A 15,524-nucleotide genomic window follows, 5' to 3' on the forward strand; every position below is an offset into this window, starting at 1 on the left:
GGCTCAAGATGGCGGCGGCCCTGGCGGCGCGGAGCTGCCTGGAGCTGAGCGCGGCCGGCCGGGCCCCGCCGCGACCCCCGCAGGAGCTGCTGTTCGTGCCCCCCGGCATCGCCCCGCTCCCTGCCGGACGCTACAGCGACAGCGCCGGCGGCTTCTGCTACCAGGAGAGCGCGCAGCTCGGGGCCGCCACCAGGAATCGCTGGGTGCGATGGTGAGTGCACGCCCCCGTCCGCCTCGCCGCGCTTAGACCCTTCTCAGCCACACCTCTCCCCTTCTCATCCGTCTGAGACCCTCCTGTCCCTCAGATCCTGCTCATCCTCATCTCTGCTCTTCTCTCCTCTCTCAGACCCTCCTTGTCCCTACGTCTGCCCTTCTGTTCCCGCAGGAGCACGTCGGGGGACACGGTGGAGCTGGTGGAGGAGTCCCTGGACGTGAACCTGCTGAACAACGCGGTGCGGCTGCGGATCCAGGGCTGCCCGTTCCTGCCGGGCGGGATCCACCTGTGCGAGGTGCAGAGTCACCTGGTGGTGCTGCTGCTCACGGCACAGACGGTGCACCGGCTGCTGCTCCCGCACCCCTCCCGTCTCTACCGCAGCGTGAGTGCCGGGAACGCCGCCGGGGGCCGGGGCAGGCGATCCCGTCACCGCAGGGAGGGCTTGGGAGGGGGCAGGTGACCCAAGATACATCAGGAACAAGAGGGAAAATAGGAGATTTGGGGAATTTCGTCCTGTTTTGTTCAGGAGCTGGCTGGGTCTCGCACCTGTGTCGTGGGCTGTGGTGACACTGGAGTTGAGCTGCTGCTGGGAATGAGCCTTGGCTTTTCCAGAGCTCTTCCTGGTTGGATTGTCTTTTTTTCCCCAGCTGAGAAGGCTGCAGGCTGGTTTTGTCTGGATTGGAATCTATATTTCATGTGGAAGATGGATCCTAGCCAAACTGTATATCACATTTACCATCTTTCCACTGATGTGGGCTGGAACTGGATGGTTTTTAAGGTCCCTTCTGACTGAAACCATTCCAGGATTCCGTGATTCTCCCCGTTTGCTCTGACTTTTCCTCTTATGCCTGCTTTTTGCCAAGATCCTCTACTCTCTTGGAGAGCTTCTCTCCTGCTTTTAGTGCTCGGGAGAGCTTTCCCAAGGGATGACCCCGTGCTGTGGCAGAACTGCTCTTCCTGCGTTTTGTCACCAGCGATTTTCTCTGAGCTATCCCAGAGATTTTTTACTGGAAAAATCCTTTTTATCGAGGAGACAGTTGCCATTTCATCAGCGTCTGGTGGGGGTTTTTTCTGTGCCTTAGATATGTGCGCTCAGGATTTGCTGTTTTACGGAATCCTCTAGGATCGTGGAGTCCAGCCAATTCCCCAGCATTGCCAAGGCCACCCATGTCCCCAAGTGCCACATCCACACGGGATGGGAACTCCACCACTGGAGCCTGTTCCAATGCCTGATAACCCCTTCCATGAAGGAATTTTCTCTGATATCCAACCTAAACCTCCCCTGGCACAACTTGAGGCTGTTTTCTCCTGTTTCCCTTCAGGAGCTGATAACGGAGAGCCAAGTGCAGTCTGTGTTTACAGATATCAGCAAAATCCACATCAGGGATCCCTCCAATTACTACGTGATTCCCAGTGTGCCGGGGCTGGCTCCCAACTCTGTGGCCTCCGCAGCCTGGCTGAGCAGCGAGGGCGAGGCTCTCTTTGCCCTTCCCTCTGCCTCAGGAGGGATCTTTGTCCTTAAGCTGCCTCCTCCTGATGCTCCAGGTAAGGGTTGGGCACTGCAACCCCTCTCCCATCTTGGAATTTCACTTAATCTTCATTTTTTGATTTTCCTTTTGTTTTTGAAGGAAGTGTTTCTGTCGTGGAATTGAAGCAGAGCTCGGTGGTGCAGCGTTTCCTCACAGGCTGGATGCCAACTGCCATCAGGTGAATGCCTGGAGACGGATAAATGGAGCTAATTTTGGCTTTTGGATTCCCTCACCTGGAATTTTTAGCTCGAGTCACACAGGCACCTGTAAATACTCCACCCAAAAATGTTAATGGGGTCACAGGAGCTATCAGAATACAGAAGTTGGGAGTGGAATGCTGGATTAGCAGGGTCCTGCTGATTCCGTGTGTCTGTGAATATGTTCTCTAGTAATTGGCCTGCAAGGATTTGCCCAGGATGTGGCTCACAGCCAGCATGGATTAGGGATTACTCTGCCCTGGTGCTGAGGAGCCAGGCGCGTTCCTGACAGGCAGCGGTTACGTGGGAATCACACGGATGCTTCCTGGTGGATTGGGATCTTTAGGGGTGGGATTGTTTAGAGTGCCCAGCCAAGTCCTAGGGCCTTTTCCTTGGAAGTGGGAGTGAGTCCCTTGATACCCTGAGTGACTTTGACCATCGGGGGGGTATTGCCTGGGGGCTGTCAGGATCCTTGCTTGTGGCTTCTTGGATCCTTGTCAGGGGCTGGCAGGATCTATGCTGGGGGCTGCTTGGGTCCATGTTTGGGGCTGCTCAGATCCTTTTTCCTTCTGGATCCTTCAGCTACATTCTGCAAGTACCATGCTGGGGATGGAGAAGTGGGAAGGTGCGTTAGCTCCACCAAAGCAAGTGACGAACTGGATGTCACTGATGTGGTGGGATCCTCTGCTCTGTGGATGCTGAAACATTACCTTCTCCTGGTCTCACCCCACTTTATTTGGATTTGGTTTATTTGGATTTAAACACAATGGTGGAACCCCAGTGCCTTGGATCTGTGCACCTGCCTTGATTTTAGAATCATGAACTCCTGGAATGGTTTGAGTTGGAAGGGGCCTTAAAGCTCATCCAGTCCCACCCCCTGCCTAGGGCAGGGACACCTTCCACTAGACCAGATTGCTCCAAGCCCTGTCCAGGCTGAGTTTGGACACTTCCAGGGATGGGGAATTTTCTTTGAGGGTGTTGATGTAACCTCTGGTTTTCCAGAGGCGATGGTGGCCCCTCGGATGTGCCTGTCAGCCTCTCCGTGCACTGTCTGGATCACGACGCCTTCCTCTTCGCCCTCTGCCAGGACCATAAGCTCCGGATGTGGTCCTACAAGGTGAGCAGAACCTGGGCTTGGGGGAGCAAAATGAAGCCCAAGGAATCACGTGTGAATGCTTGGCATGGATCTATTTCCTGTTAAATTGTAGCTGTGGCTTCTTCACAGTGGGATTTGGGACAACATGCGAGAACAGTTGTAGCATTTGTAGCAGCATCTGGGAAGCAAGGGGTTTCCTGCCCAGCCTCGTTCCTGGGATAAGAGTTATTTCCAGACCTACTGGAGCGTTTGGGAAGGCAGGCAGGAGCGCTTTGAGGCTCAAGGAGCCATCCCAAATGGATTTTCTCTTGCTTTCAGCAGTAATGAAAGTGTCTTTGTCAACAAGAAGTTAATAAAAGCCTCTTGCTCCAGATATTGAGTGCCGGAGCTAATGGAGCAGCACGGCGCTTTCACGGCTCAGTGGCACTGGAATGTGGTGTGGGAGGGAAGGGAAGCTTTATCCTGCGTGCCTGGGCTCCAGCACTCCGTAGGATTGGTGTGAAGGGGGCCCAGGTGAGCTGGGAGAAGCCAAGGATTCAGGTAGATGTATGGAGCCTTAATTTACATCCTTTGTGGAAAACTCTAGGCAGATGTTGTCTGGAAGGGGAAGGAGAGGAGGGAGACAAACAGTTTCTCAATCCTGAGTCTTTCCTAAGCCGCTCTCCCGATACTTCTGTTGTTTGCAGGATCAGATGTGCCTGATGGTGGCGGATCTGCTGGAATTCATGCCGGTCAGCAGGGACCTGCGGCTGGCGGCCGGCACCGGGCACCGCCTGCGCCTGGCCTTCTCCCAGTCCCTGGGCCTTTACCTGGGAGTCTACATGCACGCTCCCAAGCGAGGGCAGGTATGGAGCCACAGGTGCTTCAGGCTGCAGGAAGAGGAGTCATTCCCCTAGGACTTGGGTTTGGAAGGCAAGAAATAGAGAAAAGTTTCACATGTGACCTTCTGGAGGGATCAGTGCTTTCTAAATAAGCATTTTTCCCCTCAAGACACTGCGGGATATGTGTGCCTGAGCCCTGGGAGTGGAATTCCCTGTGTGACTAAGCTGATCCATGAGGGCTAGTTCACTTGTTTATCTCCTGTTCCGAAAGTGTGGACATGCCGTGGGAAAAGGAAAGGCCCAAGGGGAGCTAAAAGCACGGAAATGCTGATGGTGTGTTTACGCTGGGCTCCTGGGACCATGTGGATGCTCGTGCAATTTGGGGAGAACTTTTTGTGGAGAATGATAAATTTAGCAGGAGGGGAATGACAGCACAAACCAGGCTCATCTGTTGGACAGCTTATCTTGTTGTCCAGGGAATTCTCCCGCAGAGCAAGAATATGTAACATGAGTCCTGCTGTCCCACGAGTGCTCTGCTCTGGGAAGAACACACAGAGCTGGGCCTGCAGCTGAGGAATTGGGGCTTTCCCGCCTTAGTCTCCTTCTTTTCCCACATCTTGTGGTCCCTGGCAGTGCCAGGTGTGGTGGTGTTACAGTTTTTCAGGTTAGTGTTTGGAAAGAGCTGGGAGTCCTTTGGGTCCAGGCAGGGATGAGTGTCCTTGGGGAGGAGGGTGAAGCCAGGGTGTCAGTGGTGTGTTCAGCTCACCCCTCTTGTCTTCTGGGTTGCTACCCCTAACACCAGGCAGGGAGAGGGACTGGAATGATGAGATTCCCTGAGATGTATTGGTTTAGTTCTTCAGGAAGTGATTTATGAGGCGTGTTTGTAGTTTTGTGTCTTCCAGCTGGTGAGCACCGAGAGCAACCGCTACAGCCTTGACCACATCTCCTCCCTGTTCTCCTCACAGGTGAGAGCTGGCGCCTGGCCCCCAGGAGGGAAAGGCCTGGACTTTGAGATTTAAATCATAGTCATGGAATGGTTGGGTTGGAAGGGACCCCTTAAAGCTCATCTTGTTCCAACCTCCTGCTGTGGGCAGAGACATCTTCCACTAGACCAGGTTGCTCCAAGCCCTGTCCCACCTGGCCTTGGGACACTTTCAGGGATGGGGCAGCCACAGCTTCTTTGGGCAGCCTCAGCACCCTCACAGGGAACAATTTCTTCCCAATATCCCATCTGAATCTCCTCTTTTTCAGTTTAGAGCCATTCCCACTTGTCCCGTCACTCCAAGCCCTTGTCCAAAGTCCCTCTCCATCTTTCTTGTAGGCTTCCTTCAGGTACTGGAAGGGGCAATTAGTTCACCCCAAAGCTTTCTCTTATTCAGGCTGAACAATTCCCAAAGCCTCTTAAATTCCACAAGGGAATGTTTTGCTGTTGTTAAGTATCCACCTTTCTCTGCTGTACTCTAATTTGGGGATAAGAAAGGAAATTGGCTCTTTCCCTCTTTCTTAGGAGACTCTGGTTGACTTTGCCTTAACCTCAGCCGAGATCTGGGCACTGTGGCACAACGAGGAGAACCAAACTGTTGTGAAATACATCAACTTTGAGCAGTGAGTTTTGGGCATGGATCACTGGGATAACTGCAGGAAAACCCTGACAGAGCTCCTCAACTTAGAGGTTTATACTCTAGCTGCCAGAACATGGAAAATATAAAAACCCAGGCAGCAGGAGTGCTAAAAGTGGAGTTTGAGTGTGGCCGAGGGAGCGTTGTGCTTCCCCACAGCTCCTTCAAAACAACCAGGTGATCCCTTCCAGGAAAAAACATGTTTTGGGGAGATGGTGATAGGAAAGGATCATCCCTGAATATAAAGCTGAGAGGGTAGGTTGGTGCAGAGTTGAACAGTGGATGAAAAAATGCTGTGAGTGTGCAAATTTTGGGAGAAGAAGCTACTGTTCAGTCTCAGAGTTGCTTGTGAGCTTATTGAATGGGGAGAACGTTGATTAAAGTGAAAGATTCTAACCTGTTCCGTCAGCTGATGGCTAGGAATGCCACAGTTAACCTCTCCTTCCCAAATCTGTCCCTTGTCACTGTGCAAACCTCCTGTTTCCAGACCCAGAGGGCTGGTTTTGCTGGTGAAAGCCACAGGTTTGGTTCAGGTGGATGCCAAGCTGATTCCAGGTTTGTTTCCTTCCAGGAATGTTGCAGGCCAGTGGAACCAGGTATTTGTGCAGCCACTCCCTGAGGAGGAGGTGACGGTCCGACAGGATCAGGACCCCAGGGTGAGCCAGCCATAAAACAGCACCAAAAAATAAAAGGGTCACTCAGGAGAGAAAATGGGAATAAACAAAGTCTGGAGTATGCAGGAGGCCTTTTTTGATCCCAGGTTGGAGCAGAGTGTGGCAGAAACACGGACCCAGGGGATGACGTTGAGAGTGGGAGGAAAGACCAGAAACAGCAGCTTAAATGTTCTCCTCATCCTTGAGCTTCCTTAAGTCATGATCTTTTTGCAGGAAACCTACCTGGAATATCTTTTCATGCCAGGCCGGTTCACTAATGCAGCTATCCAGAAGGCTTTGCAGGTAGGTGAGAAGGAATTTGGGATGCTCTCTGTTTGTCCTTTTCCTGGCTCTTTAGATGTGAGGCAGCAGGATTCCTTGGAGCTCTTGCCAGGCATGTTTTCATGGGGAATCCCTGGAGCAAGTTGGTGGCTGCTGGGCCGCGCTGCAGCTGCTGTGTGCCCACAGCCGGAGGCGGAACCTGGAATCCAGATGATTGGTTTTTTTCCCCCTTGGATAGCACAGCAAGTTGCTGAGCTTGTTTTTCATTCCTGCTGATTTAGCCAGGGGAATGGGGACTCAGCGCCCCGTGGTGCTGTTTGTCAGGATATGTCATGGAATCGTGGAATTATTAAGGTTGGAAAAGCTCTCTGAGATGGTGGAATACAACCGTTCCCTCCAGCACTGCCAAGGCCACCACTAAGCCGTGTCCCTGAGTGCCACATCACATGGCTTTTAAATCCCTTGAGGTGTGGTGGCTGCACACTGCCATGCATCCATGTATCCCAAATTTAGCATCCAGACCTTTCTTTTAACACTTCCATCCCACAAAGTGCTGGCTTATGCTCTTGTCCTGCTTTACCTCGCTCAGTGCTCCTTGAACCCTTGCCTTAAAATCCAAGTTTCCTGTGCTGCTTTGCAGATCTTTTCTCAAGGAACTGAGAGGCACATGGATCTGACGTGGGATGAGTTAAGGAAAGAGGTCACCTTAGCCGTGGAAAACGAGGTGAGATGGATTTTCCTTCCAGGATATTGTGTTGTACATGGTGTGGTGATGTTTTAGGTGCCAAGTGATCTCAGGCCTTGGTTTATCCTTTTATTTCTCCAAAGGGAATGATGTGACTTTTTAAAAAGTACAAGTCTTCATCCTTCCTGCCTGGGATTTCCTGTCCCTCTTGGGTTTTTGGAATCCTTCTGGGTGTTGCATCTCTGCTCCCTGCTTGCATTTTGGTCACCCATCACACGTTGCGCAGGCCACCACCGTGCAGAGCTGTTGCTCATCATTTTGGAAGAGAATCCAAAATACAGGGATTATCTTCCAAATAATCCAAATGGCAATTATCAGGGGACCTACTTGAAGGATCTCTTTGTCCTTTTGGGTCTGAATTTCCCTCGTTTTATCCTGTTTGTCCTTATTTTACTCCACTATTCATGATTCCTTTGTTTTGCCCCCGCTAGTTCCAGGGCAGTGTGACAGAATACGAGTGCTCCCCGGAGGAGTTCTGGCAGCTGCAGGTGGAATTCTGGTCCAAGTTCTATGCCTGCTGCCTGCAGTACCAGGAAGCTCTTTCCCGGCCCCTGGCCTTGCACCTGAACCCCTACACCAGCATGGTGTGCCTGCTGAAGAAGGTGAGGCTGGGTGGTGGTGAGATTCCCTGGACAAGTTTCTCCAGAGGATTTGGGAAGCTCAAGGGTTTTCTCCTCACCTTTCAGGGCTCCATGTCCTTCCTCGTGCCCTGCTCCTTGGTGGATCATCTCTATCTCCTCTCCAATGAGCACCTCCTGACTGAGGACGACGCTGCCATCTTTGAAGGTGAGGAGACACGGAGTTTTTTCCCTCCTGTCAGGGGTGTAGGAGCTTCCATAGAGACCTCTTGAAGAGCTCCTGATCCACAGTTGCATGGAGATAGTTTTATTTTGGCTTTGCAGGGATACTTATTTTGTGAAACTTGCCATCATGCTCACACCAGCAATTAGAAAATAGTGTCAAGGCTGCCCATGGAGTCATGGAATTGTTTGGGCTGGGAGAAATTCTTTCCCGTGAGGGTGGTGAGGCCCTGGCACAGGTTGCCTAGAGAAGCTGTGGCTGCCCCTGGATCCCTGGAAGTGTCCAAGGCCAGATTGGACAGGGCTTGGAGCAACCTGGGGTAGTGGAAGGTGTCCCTGCCCTAGGCAGGGAGTGGGACTGAATGGGCTTTAAGGTCCCTTCCAACCCAAACCATTCCAGGATTTATGAAATATTTTCACATCAACTGTGGAAAGGGGCCATGTTGTTCCTTGTCTCCGGGAAGTGAATGCCAGAGTATGGAAAACATGTCATTAATATTGTCACCACGGTGCCCTCTGTGCTTTGCTGGCCCTGGAATGCCATTTCACTAGGAAAAAGGCTATGGAAAATGTTACCTAAGCTCCACTTTCATGCTTGAGTGATTTTTATATATTTTTATAAAGCGGGATCGTCATGCATTTGGTTGAGCTTTTTGTGGAGCAGAGGGAAGGAAAGCTGGAGGCCTGGGCTAGATTTGGGAGCCCCAGCAGTTCCTGCCCTGGCAGTTTTTAACAGTCACAGTCTCAAAAGACGGGATTTAATTTAAAATCTCATCCATAAAGGATTGCAGAGCCGAGCTGAGCCATTTTCTCCAGGATATATTTTTTTGCACTAATTATTTCCTTTCAACCTGTGGCTGGAAAAGGTCCCTTGGAGGGAATTTAATTTTTTTATTGTTGCATCATTTTGCATTTTCCAAATAATGAAGCCCAAATCTTTCCCTTGTCAACTCCTGAGCTTCAGTTTAGCCTCATTGTTACTGGGGAAGGGTTTGGCGCAGGGAACTGGGACCAGTCTGCTGTTACTGATGATGGGAGCTGAACTAACTGGCTTTTGCATGGTCTTCCCACTTTCCGTTGGAAATCTCTTGGAAAATACACAGTTAGATTCTTTCATTGCAGATTTGGAGATGTCTCGTGATGTTGTCTGTCTTGTCCAGTGCCTTCGCCTGATCGGAGAATCAATTTCCATGGAAATGGCATTCATCATGGAAATGGCTTGCTCCCGCCTCCAGCCTCCAGAAAAGGCTGCAGAGCAGATCCTGGAGGACTTGATAGCTAGTGACACGTAAGGAGATGTGTTTTCCAGAAGCTTCTCAGGGTGGCTGAGCTGGGATTGTCCAGAGCTGTCCTTGCTTGACATCCAAGGGCATTTGAGATGTGTGGGCTCCTTGCCCCGTGCTGCAGGAGACTTTTCCAGGGATGAGGACCGTGGTTTGGTGTCACTAGCAGGGTCTTCCATCCAGAACCTAGAGAGCAGGAGAGGGACAGATTCCTGTTAGGCATGGAAAGAAGTGCCTGGAGACAGTAGGAAGAGGTCAGAGCCTTGATCAAACCGTGTGGTTCCTGTGCTAACCTGAAATCATTCCGTCGTGGAATGCCAACTATCTGGCTGGTATTTCCTGATAGCCTGAGGGAGTGGAATAAATAGACTGGTCCCTGCAGGCACTATAATAAAACTCACAAGCCAGCCAAGGATTCCAGTTAGGAATGTCCAGACTGATCAGATACTGATCCGCAGTGGAATGGAGCTTAAGGGAGCCCTCTTCAGTTGGAACCTGAGGTTGCTGTTTGTGATGATGAGGATCTTTTTGATTTTGCAGGGAAAATGTGATGGAGGATATCCACAGCAAACTGCAGGAGATCAGGAACCCCATCCATGCCATCGGATTGCTCATCCGAGAGATGGACTATGAAACAGACGCTGACATGGAAAGAGGTGAAAGCTCTTCACCAGCTTCTGGGAAATGCTGGGAAGTGTCTTTATTCTGGGAATTGTTGCTGCCTGTGTGGCTCCTGTCTCACCTAGGCGGCTTTCCCCACAGCTCCTCACCTGGCGCTGCGCATGAGCCTGTCCCAGCTGTTCGGCAGCGGCACCGCGGCACACGTGGTGTGCGGAGGGGTGGCCAAGATCTGCACTGTCCGCTTCCTCCTCTGCCGGGACCTGCTCATCCTCCAGCAGCTCCTGCTGCGCCTCGGAGATCCTGTGAGTACAGCCCCGGCGCTACTGCCGTGCTCCTGGGACTTGGGAATCCTGTGGGGTTCTGCTGGTGGTGCAGGGCGGAGCTCTGTCTCTTCCCACAAGGCTGTTGGAATAGCCCGAGGCCTGGGCAGGTCCTGCTCTCTCCTCCAGCTGCTTTTGTCCTCCTAATCAAAGCAGCCTAATTCCCTTTATGCCACGCTGAGCATCCAGGAAGCCAAGCTGTATTTGTGGGAGGAGGGCATGGATTCCAGCCTCCCATATGAATCAGCACATGCAACTCTCTCAGCTATCCCCCATCCCTCTCCCAGCAGCGATTCTCTTGCAGCACACTCCAAGGCTGCAGTTTCAGCTCCTTGGAAGCTGCTCCAGCCGGAGCAAACAGTCCCCACTCTGGTAGCTGTGTTTGGGATGGTTGGATGGGCTGGTCTTGGTCTGTCCCATCAGGCCTGAGGCCACATGAGGCACGGTGCTGCTGCTTTGGATGGGCGCAGGTATGCGGAACAAGTCCCCAGACAGGGATGGCCTTGTTTAAACCAATATTATTTACTTTAAAATAACCAGGAGTTTCCTGGTTGAAAATAAATCTCTTTTTCCTGGATAAGGTTGTCCTGGTAGCATTTAAGGTGTGTTGCAAGGTGCCCTCTGGAGCTGGGCTCTCCCAGACCGTGAGGCATGTGACCTGCTTTCCCACCTTGATGTACCTGTGTCCTTCAAAAGCTCAGATTGTTTCTTCTCCTGTGACTCCTGCTCTTTGCTGGAGCTTATGGAGACCCTGAAATGATCTCTGCAGCAAAGCCATGATTTCAATCTCTGGGATAGCAATCCTGGAATGCTTTGGGTTGGAAGGGATCTTAAAGACTGGCATGAGCAGGGGCATTTTCCACTAGGCCAGGTTTCTCCAAGCACCTTCCAACCTGGCCTCGAGCACTTCCAGAGGTGGGGCGAGAGTCCTGCTGTTTCCCTGGGCGGGCTGAGTTCCTGCCAGGCTGTTGAGCACCTTGGTGTTGGCAGGAGGGACGAGCTGGGCCTGATACAAACCTCTCTGGTTGCCCTTGTCCTGCCACTGCTCCAAGTGTGCCAAGTTCTGTGCTTTCTTTGCAGATGGTTTTGGGAGGGGGACAGCTCTTCCAGTCCCAGCAGGACCTGCTGCACCGCACCTCTCCCCTGCTGCTGTCCTACTTCCTGATCCGGTGGGCGAGCCAGTGCCTGGCCTCCGACGTCCCTGTGGACACGCTGTAAGTCTCTGCCTGGCCTGGCTTTGATTCCTCCTGAATCCACCTGAAATGCCCTTCCTGGTGTGGAAAGCAGGTGGTTACTGTGGGAATATCATTCCAGGAGCACTGGGGAGGATTTTTTTCCACCTTCCATGTTCTGAGCTGACTCTGCCTTGTGCTAAATCTGCCCTGCGAGGCCTCACTGTTCTGTGCTTCGTGGGAGTTGAACAATGAGCACAATTAAAGCGGGAGGCGTTTTGTTGTCTCTTCACTGAGGGCTCCTTTCTTCCCTAGGGAATCTAATCTGCAGCATCTCTCTGTGTTGGAGTTAGCAGACACCACGGCTCTGACACCACACAGACTGGGTAAGGTGTCCACGGATCATCAACTCTCCCTTTCTGTTATTTAAGCCTGTCTCTGCCACCTGAGGGAAGTGCTTTATGCAGGGAGCTAATGGACTGTGTGGTTGAATGACCCTGATTTAAGTGGGGATGTTTGTCAGGCTGTCCACAAAAAAAAAAAAACAAACCAACCAACATCAAAGGATCTTGGAGGTTGGACTTGGATTTTACTCTCAGCCTGAGAAGGCTGGAAATGCCTCACTCAGCCAAAAGTTTTTCATTCTAACCCCGGTAGCATCAGCCAGACTCACCCCTCATGTACTTCACAGTGGCTGTAGTAGCTCAGACCAGGTCTGTCACAGAATCCTGGAATGGTTTGGGTTGGAAGGACCTTAAAGCTCATCCAGTTCCACCCCCCTGCCATGGCAAGGACACCTTCCACTAGCTGGCATTGCTCAGAGCAACCTGCTCCATCCAACATGTCCTGCTCTCCAGCCTTTATGCTGCAGCAGCTCAGGGAAGCATTAAAATGTAGAAGTACTTGCTCAGAAGTGTTTGAAACATGGAAATACCTCCCCACAACATTGCTGCTGATATTTGGTTCATATTTTTTAAGTTTTGCTGCAAAGATGTAAGTTTTGGGTTAGTTTTTTATTGGGAGAATATAAGGCAGCTTAATTAGGGAAATGCGGGCCTTGAAGTGGTTCCAAAGGGAGGAGGTGAACAGGGATGGGAAGGAAACATGCAGGTAAGAGCCTGCTGTGACTAGTCAGCACTTGGAGGCTGAGATACTTCAGAAGGAGCTGGGAAAATCTGGGACAAACGGGCAGCAGTGCCACGTGTGAGCTGGGAAAGAGCTTCCTCCATTTTCTGACATCAGTGATCCTCAGAGCCCGAGCTCTCCCTGACCGAGAGTCTGGGTGCAGGAGGCAGCTGGAAATGTCAGGGAAGTTGAAAACATCCTTTGTGTGTGCCAGTGTCGTGGGTTATTTCTTGGCTGGCTCATGAGGAAAGTCCTGTTTGGCCACTGTTCTTTGGGGAAAAGTATGCAAAACGTAGGGAAGGAGGTGGCAGCTAGGGGAGAGGCGCCGAGAACGGTCAGTAAGGGGGGATTTTTGGGGTGCTGGAATGAGGAGGGAGGGATTGGAACAGCCAGCTCAGCACTCCCTCAGCCCTGTCGTGCTGGGAAGCTGCAGCTGGGCTGGGAATAACAAGTGGAGAGGGAGCAGAGCCTTTTTTTTGTGCGTTTTAATTGAGCTGTGGTTAATAGACACTGCAGGATAGGGCACTTTGATCTCCTGCTGCTCTCTGTGACTTAACCAGACGGCAGGAGAAATCCAAAACCAACAAATTGGAGTGTGGAACGTGCTTTTGGTTTGCCCTGACTTAATCTGTGCTGTTTGGGCTGATGAGCACAGCACAGGGTGGAAAACCTGGGATCTCTGCTGCAGGCCCTCTACTCACTGTTCCTTTAATTTGTACTTCTAGTATCCGGCCCTCAAACAATCGTGGAGCTCTTCTTTCAGGAAGTGGCCAGAAAACACATCATATCCCGACTCTTCCTGCAACCAAACACCTCTTTGGCTGAGACAAGTTTGAACTGGCCCCATCTCATCACCTCAATTGTGGCTGATTTTCTGCCTCTGCTGTATCCTTGGCTGTGAATCCATTGCCACTGAGCCTCCTGCTGTTCCAAAATGAGTTTTCCACCCCCAAATTTCCAAGACAAGCCTGAAGGAGTGAGGTTGTTGGCATTAATGGGATTTGTGGGTATTTTAAGATTTCACAGATTTCATCCTGTTTAGGTGCACGATAAAGGATTTGAGTTTTTGACTTTAAGCCCCTGAGCTCTCACTACGTGACTTGGTGGGGTGGGATGCTGGGGGATTTGGAAGGGTAGCAGGGGTTGGGGATTAGATGTACTGGTGATTTTGTTCTAATATGGATAAATCTTATTACAGAATAATGACTTGTATAAAGAGCAGCTTAATCTTCTCTCCTTTCCCCCTACGAACAGAGTATGAGAGGCATGTTGGCTTCCAGACTAGTTAGTTCTCCAAGCTCTCCAGACTGGATTCTCCTGTGTTCCTTAACCTCTGCTCAGATGGCCCAGCAATCCTGGCTTCCTCTTCCCAGAGTGCCTGATGGGGAGCTGTCAGTACACCCAGCTCCAGGTGAGTGCATCACGCCAGCCCTCTCACGGGTGCTGGAAAACTCCCCAAAACATCATCTTTCCAAGTGCTGGAGTTCTGCTTTTCTCTAGTCGTGGAATCCTGGAATGGTTTGGGTTGGAAGGGACTTCAGAGCTCATTCAGTTCCATCCCCTGCCGTGGACAGGGACACTGTCCACTAGACCAGGTTGCTCCAAGCCTTGTCCAGTCTGGCCTTGGACACGTCCAGGGATGGAGCAGCCACAGCTTCTCTGGGCAACCTGTGCCAGGGCCTCCCCACCCTCATAGGGAAGAATTCCTTCCCAATATCCAATGTAAATCTCCCCTGTTTTAGTTTTAAAGCCACCACCCCAAATCACTGCTCTCTGAGCTGAGACAATGCCACAGAGCATCTGATGGGGAGTGATGTAAGATCATGGAATCCCAGAATGGTTTGGGTTGGAAAGGACCTTAAAGCTCATCTCATTCCACTCCCCTGCCATGGGGGAATCGTCTTCTGAATTTTGTCTTTCATCTGTTTTCAAGAGCATCCAGATACTCAGGTTATGCTATTCCCGTTCCATGGAGGAGTTCATTCTCCCAGGGCTCGTCTGACCATGTGATGCTGCGCTCCTGAAACATCTTTGCAGAGCCTGTGTAAATATCCCAACAATCCTAGAGCTTGTTGGCTGCTGGTGTGCCCACAGCCTTTCCTGTACCACCTTTGCCCATGATTGCCCATGGGACCTGGGTTTAGAAGGATTCCTTCAGCCCAGAAGGGGCTCATCTATTTCTTCAACATCCTTATTAGTAAAAAACAGTGTGAGAAACACCCGTCAACATTCCATCTCTGGCTGCTCCTGGCATCCCAGTAGCAGGGATGGTGAGCTGCTGATTTCCAGGCGTTTTAGACTGCTGTATTTCAGATCATTGTTCCTCCACCTCTCTCCCTGTGCTCTTGGCAGCTGGAGTTGCTTGTGCTCGAGTTCTGACCCACACAATTCCTTGTCTGCAGCTCCACGTGATGCTTCATCCCTGTCTGGGGCATTTCTGGAGGCACCAGGGCCAGGCAGGCTGTTAGTGACGACCTGTTTTTCAGCAGAACCTTTTATCCTCCCAGCCCCTCATACCTGGGGGCTGAATTGCTTCCTTTTGTGTTGCTGCTGAGAAGAATTGAGAGAAGAATTTCAATTCTTCAGAGGTTTTTAGCCAGGAAATGCCAAGATTGGAGCAGCATCGTTCTCCCTCCTGGCATACGTGCAGGCTTTGAATCTCCTCGCATTGCTTTCGCCTCGCTGGTGTCTCCTCCAGGCTTTTATCTCTGCAGAGCCCAGCTCCTCCTCCTCCCCACTGCCTTCTGTTCCTCTCCCTGATCCCAGTCGGTCACGGAAACTTGGATTAAGTGCCTTGACCCCAGGGAGATCACAGCAGCTTTGCTGTGATCACGGTGACCCAAATTGTGGGTATGGGAAGCTCCTTGCAAGGAGCAGGTAGGCACGGGGATGGTCTGGTGGCAAAGCAGAGGCCTGGGACATGGGCCAAGCCTCTCTGTGTTGCTCACTGTGTGTGACAAGCTGGAGCAGGATTTATCCCTTGTGGCTGCTAATCCAGGCAGTGAATCCGGGCTCCGGATGCGTCGCCACGTGGTTTTGAGAGGACT

At 51.5% G+C, this 15,524-nt stretch overlaps 1 protein-coding gene across 2 annotated transcripts in view; it reads left to right on the plus strand.

Annotated features, from left to right (window-relative positions):
- NUP160 (nucleoporin 160) overlaps window positions 1-15,524 on the plus strand; it is a 24,309-nt gene continuing 8,785 nt past the window's right edge. For both annotated transcript variants that reach the window (XR_014226512.1, XM_082283764.1), the window contains exons 1-20: window positions 1-211; window positions 386-596; window positions 1,537-1,759; window positions 1,843-1,921; window positions 2,943-3,057; window positions 3,723-3,881; window positions 4,745-4,822; window positions 5,365-5,462; window positions 6,048-6,132; window positions 6,364-6,432; window positions 7,052-7,135; window positions 7,588-7,758; window positions 7,843-7,942; window positions 9,079-9,244; window positions 9,780-9,895; window positions 10,002-10,162; window positions 11,261-11,394; window positions 11,668-11,738; window positions 13,203-13,362; window positions 13,819-13,888. Coding sequence is in view for 1 of the 2 variants with exons in the window: in XM_082283764.1 (XP_082139890.1) it covers window positions 9-211; window positions 386-596; window positions 1,537-1,759; window positions 1,843-1,921; window positions 2,943-3,057; window positions 3,723-3,881; window positions 4,745-4,822; window positions 5,365-5,462; window positions 6,048-6,132; window positions 6,364-6,432; window positions 7,052-7,135; window positions 7,588-7,758; window positions 7,843-7,942; window positions 9,079-9,244; window positions 9,780-9,895; window positions 10,002-10,162; window positions 11,261-11,394; window positions 11,668-11,738; window positions 13,203-13,362; window positions 13,819-13,888 (2,553 nt within the window). In the remaining variant the exon portion in view is untranslated. The remainder of the gene's footprint in view (window positions 212-385; window positions 597-1,536; window positions 1,760-1,842; window positions 1,922-2,942; window positions 3,058-3,722; window positions 3,882-4,744; window positions 4,823-5,364; window positions 5,463-6,047; window positions 6,133-6,363; window positions 6,433-7,051; window positions 7,136-7,587; window positions 7,759-7,842; window positions 7,943-9,078; window positions 9,245-9,779; window positions 9,896-10,001; window positions 10,163-11,260; window positions 11,395-11,667; window positions 11,739-13,202; window positions 13,363-13,818; window positions 13,889-15,524) is intronic.

Source organism: Coloeus monedula (assembly GCF_965178545.1).
Source record: "Coloeus monedula genome assembly, chromosome: 6".
NCBI classification, from domain to species: Eukaryota; Metazoa; Chordata; class Aves; order Passeriformes; family Corvidae; genus Coloeus; species Coloeus monedula.